Here is a 17191-nt window from a genome sequence, read left to right as displayed (position 1 = left end):
TGACACATTTCAAAAGTCTACGACAGAACATGACACAGACACAGATGTCTCTTTTTGACACAGACACAGATGTCTCTTTTTGGATTCTCTGGATCTAGAATATAGGATAAAATAAGTATAAATATGATAAAAGTATAAGTATGATAATCAGTATAATACAAAACTGTTCAACAGCCCCACAAACTATTACATCTAGTATAATATCATAAGTTAAAACAACAGCTATTAAAACAATTTCAACTAAAAACTGAACGGTATAACCTTCACGAAGTAGGATTTATTGCCAGACTGTTGTATTAAACTCCATTAGTCATGTGTGTACATGTTAAGCCTGGATGGCACACAAGCTTGACTTATTTCCCCATTTTGTGTGAAACAATGCCTTGTGTTTGTTTCCCCTTCATCCAATGTGTCAACAAAGTTTGTGGCAGAGGGGAAATTGCCACATTTTCTACATAATGCAGATCAATAGGGTCAGAACAAGAGAAAAAAATATGCAGGACGAAAATAGATGTTTAACCCTAACCCATGCAGCAGTGGCGTTTGCAGGCCCTAAATAATGAGGACGTAAAGCCAACGTCACCAAAACACAAGGCCTAAATTTCAAACTGCTGCAAAGAAGCTCTTCTTCTACATCAAACCGGTGCCGGGGTGTTATTATTCTTCATTAAATGATCCTTCACAAGGAAGTAGCACACATCAATTTAATAGTTATCTGTCATCTCATAACACTATGAGTCAAAGCTTCAGACAAAAGGTAATGACTTAATTACAATATTGTCTGGTCACAATGGCAGTTAGAGCTCTATCCAAACATATTAAAGAGCGATATTGTCTAATTACCTCAGACAAGAAACACCTTGGTAGCCAAATGGTTACAGCACACGCTGATCCAAAAAACAATGTTAAGAAACAAATGCTACCAACAAGAAATCTAGACCTTTTAGGGCTGGTGCAGTAACATAGGATGATGATCAACCAAATTAAAATAAACACACTCTTCTATATCAACGACAGCTGTATGCAGATTTCCACTTCAGGCTTGGATTCGAAATCTTCCATCGTTTTATGTTTCATTTTATGACCTGAGGGAGCGGTTCAAGGTCAAAAAGACTTCTGTTATTCATACCACTTCCCCTACTTCTTAAATGTGTCTCTACAGGAAATGTACATACAGTGTTTAACCACCATGTGAACATTTACAAGGGGTCGTTTGTGGTGTTTTTTCCCGTTGAGCAATAACCGCCGTGCTCTGTTGATTTACTTATGTTCCCTGCACAGTAATCACTATGGAAAGCAGTAGCTGCATGAATACAGTTTGTTTCCTGTCCGAATGAGACTCACTATAAATTATGTACTGTCTGCTTCTGTGCAGCGATACATTGGATGGAACAATTTCCTCAGGCTCACTGTTTAGGCTACGGGTTGTTTCTTGTACACTGTGATCGGTTATTTGCAGTCAAATCTCTACAATTAAAACTTTTTGATACTTAACCATTTTCTTAGTACTCGTGACTGGTGGAAAAAGCACTCCCAGCTTTTAATTAAGGAAAAGCTTCAACACAGAAATGTAAAAAGTCCTGCATTTAAACTATCTAATGTACAGATGTTTTATAAGCAACATTTACTTTAAGTATTACAAATAATACTTGCTTTGCAGAAAATCAGCTCTTATGATTTGTATAATAAACAACAAATGCTTTATAGGTGAGGTAGATTAATCTACCAAACCACGGTTCAAGCCCCTCACAAAGGGTCACAAGATAAATCTGGGGGCTGTTGAGATGATTAACGTGGTAGGACAACTAGACATTGTTTTCTTGTGAAGGGTTCCAAGCCAAAAAGATTTGGAACCATTGGTTTAATCTTAAAAAATGTATTGCATTCTATGAACTGACATGAATAAAGATATAGGTTGCATTTATATCTGTCAAACAAATGCAGTGGAGAAGATAAGACAATATTTGATTATGAATTATATTGTGTATCAAGTGCGATAAAATAAATAAATAAAATAAATGTCATTTTTATGAGGACAGAGAAAACAGTCAAATGTAAAGGATGGCACAAATAAACCAAATGTTTCTCTACACAAACAACACATTGCAATATTGCATTCTTTCAGTAAGTCAAGTGTATTACTGTGCCATGATCTTCCATCATTTTACATTTGACATGAATTCAATACACATCAATATAACATGCAGCTTTTAGTTCAGTTGACTCAAACTTTACTTTACTCTAATTGATTGAATAATGTATGTTTTTTTTTAAATTGTATTTTTGCTTTTTTCTCTTTTCTTGTTTTGTGATTGATGTGACATAGCTGCTGTAACACAACAAGTTAACATTGGGTTTAAAACAATTGCCTACTCTATCTTTGTATCTGTTCATCCTCAGTGTAGTCAATGGTTATGGCAAGTGCAAAGTGTCTCACTTTAATGAGGATTGAGATGGTGTTGGCTGAATGATTATTAGAGCCCCTGCATGAGTAGACTATCTATTCACTATTTTAGCAAAACTTTTTCTTTACCATTTGTCTCTGAAATAAATATTGAGTATAATTTAAAAAGCTTGTTAGTGGAGCTGTCCAAGAAGAACTGCTTCAGTAGGTGGTGTTGTGAACCCATTACAAAGAAAACAGTTGATGAAACAATTGTTTTAAATGTCTCGTTAAAAAATGGATGTGCTCAGTTTAGTGCATGGAGTGTGTCCATTCCAGTCCAATAGATGGCGACATGTGCATTGAGCATTGGTTTGCAATCTGCCAACACACAAAGAAGAAAAAAAGCCCACCTAACGATAAACCATCAATGCTAAAACCTAACCAATCCAACAAAGGAAGGCAACAAGTACTAGCCAATCAGAGGCTGAGTAGGGCGGGCAGTGCCTCCACCAGCCTCAGAAAAATATTCCAATACATCAGAACCGTAAGTAATTAAACACAAAACATGACAGGAAATTTGAAACTAAAAATTAATAGAATAAGTAAAATAATTGAGACTAATTTTTGCAGAAAGGAAATAACAGGGAAAATCATGCCTAAATGTGTTAATGAATTAAAATGTCTTTAACTTTACTGGGGATGCAACACAAATATATTTAACAGATAAAATGTTAGATACTTTATGTTACAAAGAATTACAAATTATGGATGGATGGGTGATCAGACCTGGATGAGCTCACTGAGACTGTGACGTCATACATCAGCTTTTGTGAAGACGTGTGTGCAGACTAAAAGCTTCCGCACATATAACAACAACAACAACAAACCCTGGTTCACTGCTAAACTTAGGCAGCTACGTCGGGCTGAAGAGGAGGCCGACAGTGGTGGGGACAGGATTCTATACAACCAGGGCAGGAAGACAGTGACGAGAGAGATCAGAGTAGCTAAGAAGAGCTACACTGAAAAGCTGGGGAAAAAAGTTTTTAGAAGTTTAGAAAAGTTTTTAGACCCCTTGTCACTTTGGAGAGGCCTGGAAGTACTCACCAACTGCAGGATTTTCTGGACATACATGTTGGACATCTTAGATGGGAATGTGACACCAATGTGCCCAGAAAATCATTTTGTTGGTCTAGGGCCAGAACCACTAATTATTCTCTGGCAAAATAAGAAACACTGACAAAGGTAAATTTCGTTATTGGGAACTCACTGAAGAAAAACCCTGTTCTGACACTGACTGTCAAAACCTTAAAAAACAAGTTGTGCTTGTTGTGTTGTTTAAACATACTTTAAGGATTCAAAGGAAAGTGGACATGTCTTTGTAAAAAAATGACTGCAAAGTAATGGTAATAAAAGCTATTCATACAGCAGCAACAGAAACTGTCCTTGAACATTACTCAAGATTCATTATTTGAAAAAAAGATGATATTTAAACTCTGTGTAACATTTGACCATGCAGTACATTACAAATCCCAAATATGTCCTATGTACTCTTAAAAACATCTATTTTTTCCATGATAGGGGGACAACAAGTGTGGTGAACATATAAAAACCAATAGAAATGTTTTGGGATATTGGAGAGTATTTTGCAGCAAACTATTAGTTGAAATCATTATATCTAGACAACTTATTTTTATATAACTGCACAAAGGTTTTTGTTGTGACTGCAGACAGATGCTTCATTAGCATGTCAAATTAGACATGTAAAGTGGCATTGCTCTTGCAAAAGGCCTGGTTTAGAAAGAATGTGCTCATCAAAGCAAACAAAAGGGCATCCAACGATTGACACAAAGCGCCAATGACAGGCAACAAGAAGGTGAACCCAGTCAACCTTTTAAATGCAGAGCTCATCAAAGCACACACAAGAGGTGTGTTTCAAAATATTTACATCAACTGCCAACATTTGTCAATGAGATTGGGAGATGTAAGCACCGGGAACACTTACAAAAGACACTTACATGAGTGTGGGCGGTGGCTGTTCTATCTCACACAGCAGTTAATCTGTTGTGAAACGCTTGTTTCCTTTCCACACACAGTAGTCGTAACTATAAGTAACTAAGTACATCAAGTACTCAGCAACTTACATACTTTCCCTCTTGCAAGGTTTTGATGCAGAACCTGAGCATGCAGTGGAGAATTTTTAAAGGTGTAGTATCCTGAGTCAGTTGGTTACTGAAAATAAGACTTTATTTGCAAAAATAAATTTTCCACTCTGACAACTATTTACATTCAGTGCTCTCACAGCAAACAAAAGGGTTGCATTTACAACTATTGACACTTTGTATTTACATGTTAGTCTGTCTGACAACTGGGGCCGAGTATTGGTTATTGCGTACACCCTGAAAGTGATATCAATACCAAGAAAGTGTTGCATTTAATGCTCATAATATGGAAATTGTTGGTCCAACTAATCAAGTGGTACTAACTATTTTGGTCATATTGCACAGCGGATACCGTGCCCCGTATCAGAATGGCGGGACCGCGTTTTCTCGGTAGTGGCAGTAATGCCCTGTTAGCACTGTTGCTGTTGTTAGTTCTGTTAGCACATTAGATGCTGGCTGTACAGGCAGGCAATCACTCTGCACGGGTTTGTAGCTGCAGCGGTAGTCACATCAAATTATATTGAAGATCATTTGCTGTGAATGGCTACCAGCAAAGTTACATAAATATTTTTTTTCTTCTACATCTGGGCACAAAAAGGCTTGATATGGTATATTTTTAATGGAGGTATTTCAATACTACTTGGGTTATTTCAGTATACCGTAAAAAGGTACACAGGTCAGCCCTCTACGAGCAAAGCTCCTTATATCTCTCTGTTTCTCATCTCCATCACTGGGTTTATCTCCTCCGCCCTCGCTTCTCATTCATGTCCTTCTGCCTCATTTCCCTCGAGCACTCAAGCAACTCCCTTGTTGCCTAACTGGAAGTTTTGCGCTTGCCACTCTCTTGGGGAAAAAAACACTTAAAGACTAACGATTTGGCGTCACATCCAGGACAGTTTACCTGAAACCTCCATGCTTATGTGCACAGCCATTGTGATGTTTTGATGAGTTATTTTACATAGTTCTTCATGTATATCAACAGGCATGCAAGTAAGAATTTGTGAATAACTTAAAAACTTCTGTCTTTTTAGCTCCCTCAGGTCTTTCCCCCAGTGTCTCCATCCATCCAAAATGTCATCTGAGCTCCACATTTTAATTAAAAACCTGGAGGGTGTGCGTCTGTGGCGAGCAACATGATGTAATAAGAGATTGGTCTAGTTCAAAATGTAAGTTTCAAAATAATTTCCATACCAACTTCCAGTTCCAGACAACAATCATTTTCCTCTAAGAAAAACTCTCTGTAAGTAATGTAATATTGCCACTAGCCATTCGTCACCACTGCACAGCTTAATGTTTATTAGTCACAACCTCAGACATACTGTAATTGATTGACCTATCTTGGGGATTGCCTTCATAGCCTTTTGGAAATAGATAGACGATCATGTACATTTTTATTGCATCACGCAAGATCTAAATGGCAATTTAGATGCCCACCCCCAAACAATAAATAACAGACATGTCTTAACTCTTCCCAAGTTGAAGGTTTATTTGAATGTATGCATTTAAAAGATGCCTTTATACAAAAAATTGCATTAAAAGTATATTGGTAGCCTGTAACTGCCGGGAACAAGGTCACAATAAACATCAATGACCATAGCATACCCATGTAGAGAAGTCACAGCAATTTTGTGTACATCACAGTTTAGAATAATGGTCCTTGAAAAGTGGTGAGGAGAGCACACACCTTCCAGACTTGGTTGATAGAGCCCAAAGTAGTCATAGGTAATGTTACATCAAAAATGTGGTACTCTTTAATTCTTCTAATGGCCCGTTCAACATGAAGTCTAAACCGAGCAATATCTTGTGTCTGTAACTCCTCCTCTGGGGTAAGCTGTCTATTAGACTTTGAGGATGCGGGGATTACAAGACCAACATTTATTGGAGACAAAATGTCCCTAACAAGGAAGTCTTTGTCTGCCATTACTTCATCCCCTTCCTCTAATAAAGAAAGAAGCCCAGAAGACTGTGTGATTTCTTTGTCTGATATCGAACCTATGTATAAGTCACTGATGAAAGTTAGCTCACCATATGGGCTTATGCCGACTAGGGACTTTAGTGTGACTGTTCCTTTGTAATGAGAGTAGGTATCTGATTGTAGTACTTCTGAAGGCGCCCTTTTTACATGTAATTCTGTACAGTCTACTATCACTCTCGTACATGGGAAAGTTTTTTTTAAAGAAAGAGGCATAAGTTCATTTACTTTTTTTCGTGAAGGCCAAACGAGGGTAGATCCTAACATGCAATAGAGAAAGTTTGTCCAAGTGTTGCAAATTCTGCTAACAGATGTCTCCGATACATTGAAACGAATAGCAAGGTCACGTAGTAAAAAACCCTGCCTCAAATGGCACAGGAAGAGAAAAAACTGGTCTGTGAGAGGTAAGCTTTGCTCTTTAAATCCATTTTTCACAATTTGTGGATCTTGACTCCATGCTAACATGCTTTCAGCTGTAGGTTGCAAAGCCATAAAAACAGCCATGAGAGTCATATAATCTCGAAACCCTGTGTAGAACATAATCAACCTGTCATCACATTGGAATCGTTCAAGAAAGAATCGGTTCTTTCTCAGTTTCACCAGCTCTTCTTTTTGACATGCAATGGTCTTTCGGGCCTCTTGAAGTTGCTCCTTCTGCTTCTTCAGTGACGGGGGTATCTGGTGGTAATCATGATCTGCATGCGGCAATCTTCTCTCTACTATTCTTAAAATGCTGAGAAAAGATTTTTTTGCAGTCATTTGAAAAGTGGCTTATATCTTTCTCGAAGAAGAACACTGTTAAAGCTCTGCAAACACGACAATTACCTTGATTTGGAGCCAAGGTACTTTTCAGGTGTCTCAGCTTTACAGGGAACATGATTTGCATGACTGGAAAACAGCAGCAGAAACACGACTTTGGTTAAATTAGACAATAGGGTTCAGCATTTGCAATAATTTGCAAGTTAAATGTTGGGTGTGGCAGGTAAACGATTCAAGTCACCTGAAACTATAGCAGATGCTGTATCAGCACAAAATGTATTGTCATGATTATTATTTTTCTACTGGCAGGTGAGAGTCAAACCAACATACATTGAAAACGGGAAAGATTTGATGGTGAGGGAGAAGGTGTAGGAGGGTAGCAGGATGGCTCTCTTTCAGTGTTGGTGAGCAGAATATAATAGATTTAGTGACAATATAGGATGTTACGCACTCTTCTCTACAATAGGTGGCGGTTTTGCACCAGCAAGTTTTTTACAATCCACTGGTATACCCTGAGTACCTTGAGCTAGTCAGGATACTCTTGCCAGTCCCCATTTTACGCTTCTTTATTCCCAGTATGGTCTTGGAGAATTCGTCTTCAGTGGAAGACACACAGTATTTGGCCATCTGTAAAGATAAGATTTGATTAAACAGTACAACAATCAAACAAATATATCACTGTTGACTGCCAGCTGTCTATAATTTAAACACACCAGAATAACCCTAATGTTAGCAAACATTTTAACAATAGCATACAGTTAAGTGCAAGTCAAGTCATTAATTATTTCAACAACACAATAAACTATATGGTGAGACTATATAGTTTAACTTAAGTATCCTATGAAATCCATCTTGTCTAGTGGGCTTTAGAGCCAATGAAACTCACTTTTGGAGGAAATGACGGGATGGCTCCTCGCTTTAAACGAGTTATTTGTCCAGTTTTGTCGAAGTCTTTTGACTTGAAATGACGGCTGCAAAGAACAGAGTTGTTATTTGGTTCAAAGTCATCTCTCCCCAGTTTTAATGCCCAGGTCCCTCTTATCACTTTATCTTTTGGGAACCTAAAGACACAGAAAGAAAAAAACAAACATTTGAGAACACTGCAATTCTGCATGCTTTTAAGGCTTCAAATCTGGCCCATGTATACATTATCACCACAACACGGTTGTGAACAAACAATTTAGGACTGCTTTACACAATAATAAATAGCGGATAAAGAGAATATTACCGATACAGGCTTTTTCTTTTAACGTGTCATGAGCCCAACTTAAACGAACTGAAGCACAATCACGAATGCTGGCCCCACACGAGAGAATAATTGGGCACATTTTGGACATGAATGAACCCTGCTGACAATCGTGTGTCCTCGATTCGAGGCTGGTCTGCACATATTATTTGACAAAACTATCCTGTCGTGTAAGTTTACCCGCATAATCTCACTTGTTTTGGAATAGTGAGCTCAAATCCCCAATAAGAATTGAGAGTGAGTTGACTGCACAGCGCCACCAATCGGATACATAACGTTTTCAGCCCCGGTTCTGTATCATGTTACATGCCTGGCGTGTAGCGTGTATTGTTGAATAAAGTTGTGGGTAAATCAGCGACAACAAAACTGAGCTCCCGTTTACGAACGTAAAGAAAGTAGCACTTTAGTAGAAAATACTTTGTAATTTTGCTTTCTTGAAAAAATTGTACTTGTTGTTCCGAGTTTGTACTCGTGGTTGGATGGACTCATTGCAAGTCGCTTGATTAAAAGAGTCAGCTAAATGAAATGTGGTGTAATGTAACGAACAGCGCTAAACTATCAATGAAGCTAACGTCGACGACATGTAAACATGCATATTTCCTCCCTAATCCACATACAAATCAGTTACTATTTCAAAAACATCTCGTTTGAATCAGTAGTTATTTTAGAGTTATTGTAGGATAAATCCTCACCTGTGAAATGTTATGTCCTGCTGTTTGGTTCTTGCACTTCTTTCATTGCTGCATCCGATAGCAGCACAATAGTCAGGCATTTGGTCCTTGTTGTATTCTTCTTTTCTTCTTCAAGTTTTACGGCGGTTGGCAACTTGCAGCGCCTCTGCAGAGACCCCACGCTCACAAACCGGATCTTCTTCTTCTTCGCTGGGATCTTTTGGCGGATGACGTCCTTTGTGTTGCGTTACTGCTCCCACTACCGGTTATAACCCTCCAATGTGGTCATATTCTATTGCAGCCAGACTATTATCAAATAGTTGCTTTCTAAAACATTAGACTTCCCTCCATCGTCTCTCTACGGTGAAACACGTTTAATCACATATGTAATCCCTCTCCTCGTACTAGCTCCTGCATCACTGCAATTATAGTCCCCATATCATATCTATACTTCCTGCATTAAATTATGACGTGCATGATTGTCTCGTTTTTACTGATTATAATGACTAGTACGATGTTTCCCTCTTACAAATAGTTTACTATTCAAGTTAATATTATTGTAGCTGTGACCAACTCTGAATATACTAATGTGTTATGTTGGTTCCTCGGCTCACTTTTCCACTTCCTCGTTTTCCGAAGCCACGCAAGCACACGTTATGTATTTCAATATGTATATTGAATTAGTCAACAATATATAAAGTCTTAGCAATTTCTTGCGGATCCTGTTTTATCCTGAGTCATAAAACATCTGTATTTTACTTTCTGTCACATCATCGCTCTTAAATTATCTGATATCCTCTTACTGGCCCCCACTAGTGCCCATGTTGCCTATATATTTAAGCTACATTTAATAGGTAGTATTCCTATAACTGTAATATTTCTAAACTTATTTGTAATATTTTCATTTCCACTTCAGTTTCTCATTCTCTCGCAAACCGGATGTAGCGTGCCGGTTATATCTACGTATGGGTGGTGTCTATGGACAATGAGTTAAGCTAGCAGTTGAACCGGACGGCGTGTTGTCGGCTGCTAGCATTTTTTCGAACTGCATATGCAAAAAAGGGTAAGCTACATGTCTTGAATATATCGATCTGCTTAATTAACTCAACGTTTTTCACGTAAGGTCGGATCGTGGATTCAGACGTCTAGTTTATTTGTTTTTACCGTGGTCGCGGTTGTGCAGACTGTGCTAATGCTAATACATGCTGCTAACAAAGCTAGCGTAAAGGTCCGCGGGGGTTGGGAGTCCTGGCGATCCAACTAGATATTTTGTAACTGTTCGCGTTAACTAAGATGGTCACGAACGTATCGGATTCTTGCTCGTGTTGAGATTTGTCCATCGTGCGAATCTGCGTTATAAACTAACCAAGATCATTAAACTATCGTCTGAGTTTCCTAAAACGTTGTGACGCACGAGCTAACGAAATGCAAATGCTTCTGGTTGGCTAGCTAGCGTTAGCTTGGTAATGTGCTGTCAACGTAAGCTTTTATCTCGAAACATACTACCAACTATGTAGTCTCAATGTATTTTTGATCGTCGAATTAATGAGGCGGTTTGCACTATTTAATGGTTCGGTTTCATTTCAATGGCATGTCAAACAAATGTTTTTGAAGAAACCGCTTTTTTTTAACGCGCTGCCGAGCGAGCTAACGCTGTAGGACGCGAGCGAAACTTGAAGACTGAGATTATACTTCAATTGATTTGTTGACATGTATTTTACACAGGTGTCAGGTATGTGCCGCTAATTTCTGATTTGTCTTTCCTTTCAGACAAATCTGATTGCAGGACTCGAATAAGAAGATATTTTAATCTGGTGAAATGAGTAAGTTACGAGTTATTAACATTAATATTTGGTCAGGCTCAAATCACTACATGGTGTTTCCCTCAGGAAATGTATTTAGCTGAGGTGATAAGCCACTGAATATTTCTTGATCCAATCTAGTAAGTGTATATGCCATGTTTGTTTAAAATAAGACCCTGCACTACAGCTGGAATCCACAGTATCTGGTGCATTATAATTACAGCAGTGTTAGCGGATAGTGGCCAGGGTGGGTAATGGTCTTAAGAATTGATCATTTGTCAGCCACTGATGTATACATGGTCAAAATAGCCAGCCCCCCAATACAACATTTTGGTGTTAACTTCAATATTAACTATAATGTCTCAATGAACTGAACACTACCACTGCATCGTTTCCAAACAATTACATTACTTCTTTTGCCACATCACTAGTCTTTGAGGAGTACCTCAAGCACAAGCAGCTCGGTGTGGGTGTATTAGTATACACCTTCTAAATTAGGATCAACTTTACAAATACAATCTTTGGTGATGTATGTTTCAATTCCAAAGGTAGGCAAAGACCCCCCAAATATGCAGATTAAAATAATGAAACAAATGTTCACGACATCTAAATTCAAATCCCCTTTTCATATTGTTACTTCCTAGTTGAAGAGACAAACTAAATTGTGAGAAACAAGATGTAATTCGTATAAACTAGTTAAATAAAGTAAATGTTTGTGTGAAATTAATGTTCGGCGTAAGTTTTTGTGATGCGCAAGCAACATTCAACTTATCCCTCTGTTTATATTTTCCTTTTTCTTTTAGGTCAAGGTGACCAATTCCCCCTTGACTGCAAGGTTTATGTTGGAAATCTAGGAAACAATGGAAACAAGACTGAGTTGGAAAGCGCTTTTGGGTACTATGGTCCTTTAAGAAGTGTTTGGGTTGCCAGGAATCCCCCAGGCTTCGCTTTTGTAGAGTTTGAAGATCCCAGAGATGCAAACGATGCTGTGAAAGAACTGGATGGAAGGTAACTGTTTGCACATTTTCTAGTATGTGTTCTTTTTGTAGTGCATGATTTGCACTTTCCCACTCATGTGATTACTTTTGTTTAGACACATGTGTGGCTGTCGGGTGCGTGTCGAGCTATCCAATGGGGAAAAGCGCTCAAGGAGCCGTGGTCATCCTCCATCCTGGGGGGGAGGAGGTAGTAGACGGCCTCGCGACGATATACGGCGACGTAGTCCTCCTGTCCGGCGCAGGTATGTGTTTCCCACTTAACTAGTTTTATTGTTTTTATTTACAGTCTTGTTTGCACTTTAAAAAAATATATTTTCAGCACAAATTACAAAGTATTTTTATAGTCCTCACACACTGTAAGCATTATTTTGTTAATCCATCAAAATATTAGTTTGGCAAAGCTGTTTTAAATCTGACAACCTTCCACATTCTCTACTAGCTTTAAATCTCAAACCTATTAAAGCTTAGTTGACCTTTTTTAAGCCAAAAAGAAGTAGACGGAAGTTTCTGATAGCTATGGTCTAAATTTAATTGTCACTCTTAAGTGCTTTAAATCAAAATTATTGACATACATAAAATGAGTTAATCAATTTTCTGTAATTCCGGCTGCTTCAGAATTTGATGTGTTGTCACTCACTTTTGTGTTTTTAAGAATCTAAATCTACAATAACCAGTGACACTTAAAAAGAAAAAAAACTTTCTTCATAGTTTCATTGTTTCCAAGGTGTAAAAAAAAGCTTAATTTGACAGCTTATGTCAGCACTTTGCTATGTATGATCACTGTAAAAGTGTCTGTAAAAAGACCACACTCGACTAGAGTGATATTGCTTTACGGGGACATCTTAAGATGCACAGTTTGCACTTCATAATCCATCCAACATTTTTAGAGGTAATTTCTAGAATTACATTCTGCAGGTGTACATTTTGTTTTCTGAGTTCAGTTGCCATCTATTAATAAAACTGAACCCCGTTGCAGAGTCACCACCACGCTTCTCACCATCTGAGTCAGTCAACTAGTCTTCTTTCAGCATCATGTGACTGCTGACCAGGGAGCCCCAATCAGCTTGGCTGGTGTTGTCAAATGACCACGGCGCACCGCCAGTCGTCAGGTTCCACCAACCGTTTGGTTCCTGAGCATGCAGTTCGCAACGTCCTCCTCCTCTTCCTTCAACCTTAATCCAATCAACAGCGGCCCACTTCACATTATCAACCAATCGGCGTCTTTACTCGCTCAATTCTCCACACAACTACTGTATCAACGGGAACAGCCCATGGCTTACATCCCTACTCATCCATCCCCCCAAAAAGGCAGGGAATATCTACAACTACCCCTTCCAACCAGCCACCAAGCAACTTCATATCGCCAACATTTGCATCATGTGGCAAATCCTCTCTGCAATTCGACTTCCCTCACCATCAGTCTGGCTTCCTTGCGTCATATCTATCTTGTCCAAATCCCCCCAAATAGTAAGTTGCTTTTATCCTGCTCTTTGTAGTTTTTATGCTTAATCTAGCTTTTCAAGGGTTTTCGCTCAGCAGTTAAGTATTTCAGAGCAAGTGCAGAGCTGCACAAATCTACAGATCAAAGTTGTGGTCAAGGAACTTTGCCGACAGTCTTCTATTTTCATTTGCAAAAATGAACTACATTTATCTGATGTTCACCACCCAATTGGGCCACAGAGTGAATTTTCATGGTTCGACATTAAGCAACCTTGAGCGATAACTATTGGACTAAAGTGAGCTTTTTAAAAAAAAAGAAGCTTTAATGTCTTCTCACCTAGTGCTTAATTAAACGCATTTAAAATGTCACTTTTTAAAGTTGTTTTGCAGCTATCATTGGATTCAAGACATGTAGTTTACTTGTGATTTTGATCTTAAAGTGACAATTCAGTGGTTCACAATAAGTCTTGCATTTAAGTTTCTTTGAACTAATGGTAAGTGCAATCAAAGTCTTTCCGATCAGGGTTGTTGAAATGTAATTTTATAGCAGCCTTAAAGCAGACTGATGATCTTACTTGTTCTGCCCATGTATTATAATTTAACTTGTAATGTAGTTGTATTCCAAAGGAACTCTTAATGTCGACCCCTGATTTTGTTCTATATTCTGAAATCTGGCTCCACAATTGGACAAAGTTTCCTTTTTAAATGAATTGATCTTGATGCAGTTCATGGATGCGAATGGTCCTTCTGTTAACAGACGTGTAACCAGGTTTCCATGTCTAAGGATCAAGAATACCAAAGGTTTCTTTAAGTGGCAAAGAAATCTTTCCTAATTTATTTTTTTTTGCTTCGTTTTTTTTACTTTACGTGCACTATAGGAGGAGGAGCCGCAGTCGCAGCAGGTAAGCTTGTAAACTGTTTCTATTGGTACTGTTTGTCTATAAATAATTGTAAAATTCATGTGACTTGTTTTTTGGTGTGGTTCACCAGGTCTCTTTCAAGAGACAGAGGGAGACAGCGATCTATCTCCAGAGACAAGAAGTGCCCAAGATCTATCTCTCGGTCAAGGAGGCAAGTTTAAGTAATATTGGTCATTGTCATACTGTACTCCAAGAAGGCAGGAGTATTTTTGTCATCAGTTATTTTGCACTTATTGACTTGTTTGTTTGTTTGTTTTACAGTCGTTCTCGGTCAAATGACCGAAAATGAGGACCGCAAACGATCATTCATCCGCAGATCTTGCTATGGTTGGGGGAAAATACTAACTTTTATAGTCATGTTTTTCTTTTCTTCTGGGTTGGTCAAGTTGCATATTGTGTATTTGCATCTGTTGATTTAACAACAAAGGACTAGTCTTTTTCTCCTCAAGCAAATTCTATCTTACCCTGCATGTTTTGAAATGGAATACTGATTTATTTAGTTTTACATTATTATCCTGTTTTTTTTAAACTGTTGAATTAAAAGTTCATGTAATGTTTTAATTTGCTTTTTTAAATTCTTGGTTGACTCCATAATTACCGGCAATGGGGTCATGTGAAATGCACCAGGAGGAGCATACTTTATACCCGTGATAGAAATCAGGCAGACAACAGATGTTAAATGCTGGCACTGTTATTTGCAGGCTGTCCTTTAAGCCAAAAACATCTGTAAATCTGTGTTGTACCTGTCACTTTTTTTGAGGAAAAAAAAGAATAATTTACTCATCTTTGCTTGTCTCTGAGCTGACAAATTGTGCTGCAGATAAAACAACTTGTTCAATAAAAGGTTTTCCAAGGTGACTATCTTGCTTCGTTGTGTTAAGATTATACTCATTTTTATGCATGGAATTTGACTTAAAAAGGGCATTATGGACAACAGGACACAGACCTAAGCATTACCTTTTGAACTACTATACCATATTTAACTATAAAAATGAATTCTATGGAGGAAAAAAGATCTAATCAATATCCATTTTGAAATGTGAATATGGATCTGAAAGCTTTATTCAGTTCAGGAAGTACTGCATGTTATTGCCGTTGCCTGATAAAGCGTGCAAGTGTAACCACACAGGAAGTTCTCGGTCATGGTTGCCGTAAAGGAGCACTTCCACCCCTTGTGTGAAATATATTTGCTGTTCAACACGACTTGACATTGTGAATCCGCTCTTGACGGGAGACGACCTGTTTGGGTGGTAAGTGCATAGCTTGAAATGTCAAAAGGGTGTGTTCCTTCAACCATGTACATATTTCTAATTGCATTACTAGACAAAAGTTTAAATGCATTTTAATGTGTGTGTGCCAGAGACAAAATTATTCTATATGTTAATGGGCAGAAATGACTGTTTACTGTATTGTATAGTTAAATCTCAGTTGGTCATTTGATGGGTAATGGATATAAACTTGCTATGCTAACACATTGCATGACTGACTCTTAGGCTTTAAGAGTGAAGATAAGAAGAAATGTCTGCTCAAAGTGCTAAGAAAAAAAGGCTTGGTTCACGTCGCCGGGCAGGGAACCAAAATGAAATGTCTAAGACTGATGACTCTCATGGAACTGGCACTACCTTTGTTGCTGAACTCCACGTACCAGAAGAAAATACTGACTCATTGAATCTGTTGGCTAATTTTGACAATTCACATTCTGAAACATATCATCCAACTTCACCTGAACTCTTGGGGAACAGAAGGAAATTGGGGTCTCGTCGACGAAATAAAGAACAGCATGTGAAGGACTCGGTGACTGAATCATACCATGAACCTAGAGAGGAAGTAGATCGCACGACCAGTCGACTTGCAATACAACCGGAGAAGCAGGCAGACATTTCACCTAATTATTCTTCTGAGGCTCAGAATGTGACTACAACAAACTGTTCAGAGGCTGACCTGGAGAGTTTCAGTTCCAACAGTGAAAATCTGCATGCAGACCGAGAAGAAAATGAGACAGACTCTAAAGTTATATCTGAGTCTTTGAAATTTGTGAAAACCATGCAGGAAGGAATTGACATAACTGATCTTTACAATGAGGAAGTCAAAGAAAGTGCACATCTTGTTGGCATCTCTGCGTTAACTAGTTTAAGTGTTCTTTCCTGTCCAATAGTTGATCAGCAGCTGATTGACCAATCAAATTACAAGGAAAAACTTCCCAATGTTTGTTTTGTAACAGAAAATGAAGGCAAGGAAAGAGATTACGACACAGAAATGTTCTTTCCTACCACACCAGATGAAACCACAGAAAATACTAAAATGGAATGCAGTGTTCAGCAAGGAACAATTTCCTCACCAAAAGAGGAGTTGCCTGAAATATCTGGAAACTTGATCAACCAAACTGAAGTTTGTGAAACAAACCAATTTGGGTTGATTGTGAAAAATATTTGTGATTCTCCCACGAATCAGGACATTGCGATTTCCGACAGCATACAGGATGTAAATGCTGAGGCTTTAGAGTGGAGAAATGAGGATTACCATGTTTATGATAGCAAGGAACCACAAATCAGCGACATAGACAGAGTTGACACTGCATTGAGTCAGGTATTTGAGATGGAAGGCAGCGTAGAGGGTGAGACAAAACCCAATGCTGAACAAACAGGTCAACAGGAACATGAAGGACTCCTCTCTGAAACGGAGGAAAGTGCACCTTCTTTACAAACCTTGCAATCAGAAATAAATGCTCCTTTTGATTCCCAACCTCAGCAAAACAACACCAGCTTCAACTCCATTGGAAACAGAAGAAAACTGGGATCCAGCCGTAGGATCAAAGGAAGACAGCATGTCAAAGACTCT

At 38.4% G+C, this 17191-nt stretch overlaps 2 protein-coding genes across 3 annotated transcripts; one reads left to right on the top strand and one right to left on the bottom strand.

The window, feature by feature from the left end:
- Window positions 1–6006: 6006 nt before the first annotated feature.
- LOC137796632 (uncharacterized) lies at window positions 6007–9359 on the bottom strand. 2 transcript variants are annotated; one of them, XM_068594666.1, is made up of 5 exons: window positions 9215–9359; window positions 8163–8337; window positions 7797–7903; window positions 7343–7405; window positions 6007–7250 (listed from the first exon to the last, which is right to left on the bottom strand). In XM_068594666.1, exons 1-5 carry the CDS (start codon window positions 9292–9294, stop codon window positions 6188–6190), a joined length of 1488 nt encoding a protein of 495 aa, XP_068450767.1. In that variant the 5' UTR covers window positions 9295–9359; the 3' UTR covers window positions 6007–6187. The 2 variants fall into 2 exon arrangements, with proteins under 2 accessions (XP_068450767.1, XP_068450768.1); XM_068594667.1 differs by having other exon boundaries at window positions 8163–8247.
- A 765-nt stretch (window positions 9360–10124) lies between these two features.
- srsf3a (serine and arginine rich splicing factor 3a) lies at window positions 10125–15211 on the top strand. Its single transcript, XM_068594559.1, has 7 exons — window positions 10125–10256; window positions 10964–11016; window positions 11799–12003; window positions 12089–12235; window positions 14312–14335; window positions 14424–14504; window positions 14615–15211. Exons 2-7 carry the CDS (start codon window positions 11013–11015, stop codon window positions 14640–14642), a joined length of 489 nt encoding a protein of 162 aa, XP_068450660.1. The 5' UTR covers window positions 10125–10256; window positions 10964–11012; the 3' UTR covers window positions 14643–15211.
- The last annotated feature ends 1980 nt before the right edge of the window (window positions 15212–17191 follow it).

The sequence above is a fragment of the Clinocottus analis genome, unplaced genomic scaffold (assembly GCF_023055335.1).
Source record: "Clinocottus analis isolate CAN_PGR_092001 unplaced genomic scaffold, fCliAna1.0.p SCAF_3, whole genome shotgun sequence".
Taxonomy (NCBI): domain Eukaryota; kingdom Metazoa; phylum Chordata; class Actinopteri; order Perciformes; family Cottidae; genus Clinocottus; species Clinocottus analis.
Note: the sequence above shows the minus strand (reverse complement) of the source record. Positions and strands in the feature narration are given on the sequence as shown.

Coding starts and splice junctions, on each gene's coding strand:
- LOC137796632 (XM_068594666.1), bottom strand. CDS start 9,294: ATGCCTGACTATTGTGCTGCTATCGGATGCAGCAATGAAAGAAGTGCA. Junction 8,338..9,214: donor CAGGACATAACATTTCACAG/GTGAGGATTTAT, acceptor CTGTGTCTTTAG/GTTCCCAAAAGATAAAGTGA. Junction 7,904..8,162: donor TCCCGTCATTTCCTCCAAAA/GTGAGTTTCATT, acceptor TTATCTTTACAG/ATGGCCAAATACTGTGTGTC.
- srsf3a (XM_068594559.1), top strand. Junction 12,004..12,088: donor GTGAAAGAACTGGATGGAAG/GTAACTGTTTGC, acceptor ACTTTTGTTTAG/ACACATGTGTGGCTGTCGGG. Junction 14,336..14,423: donor AGGAGCCGCAGTCGCAGCAG/GTAAGCTTGTAA, acceptor GTGGTTCACCAG/GTCTCTTTCAAGAGACAGAG.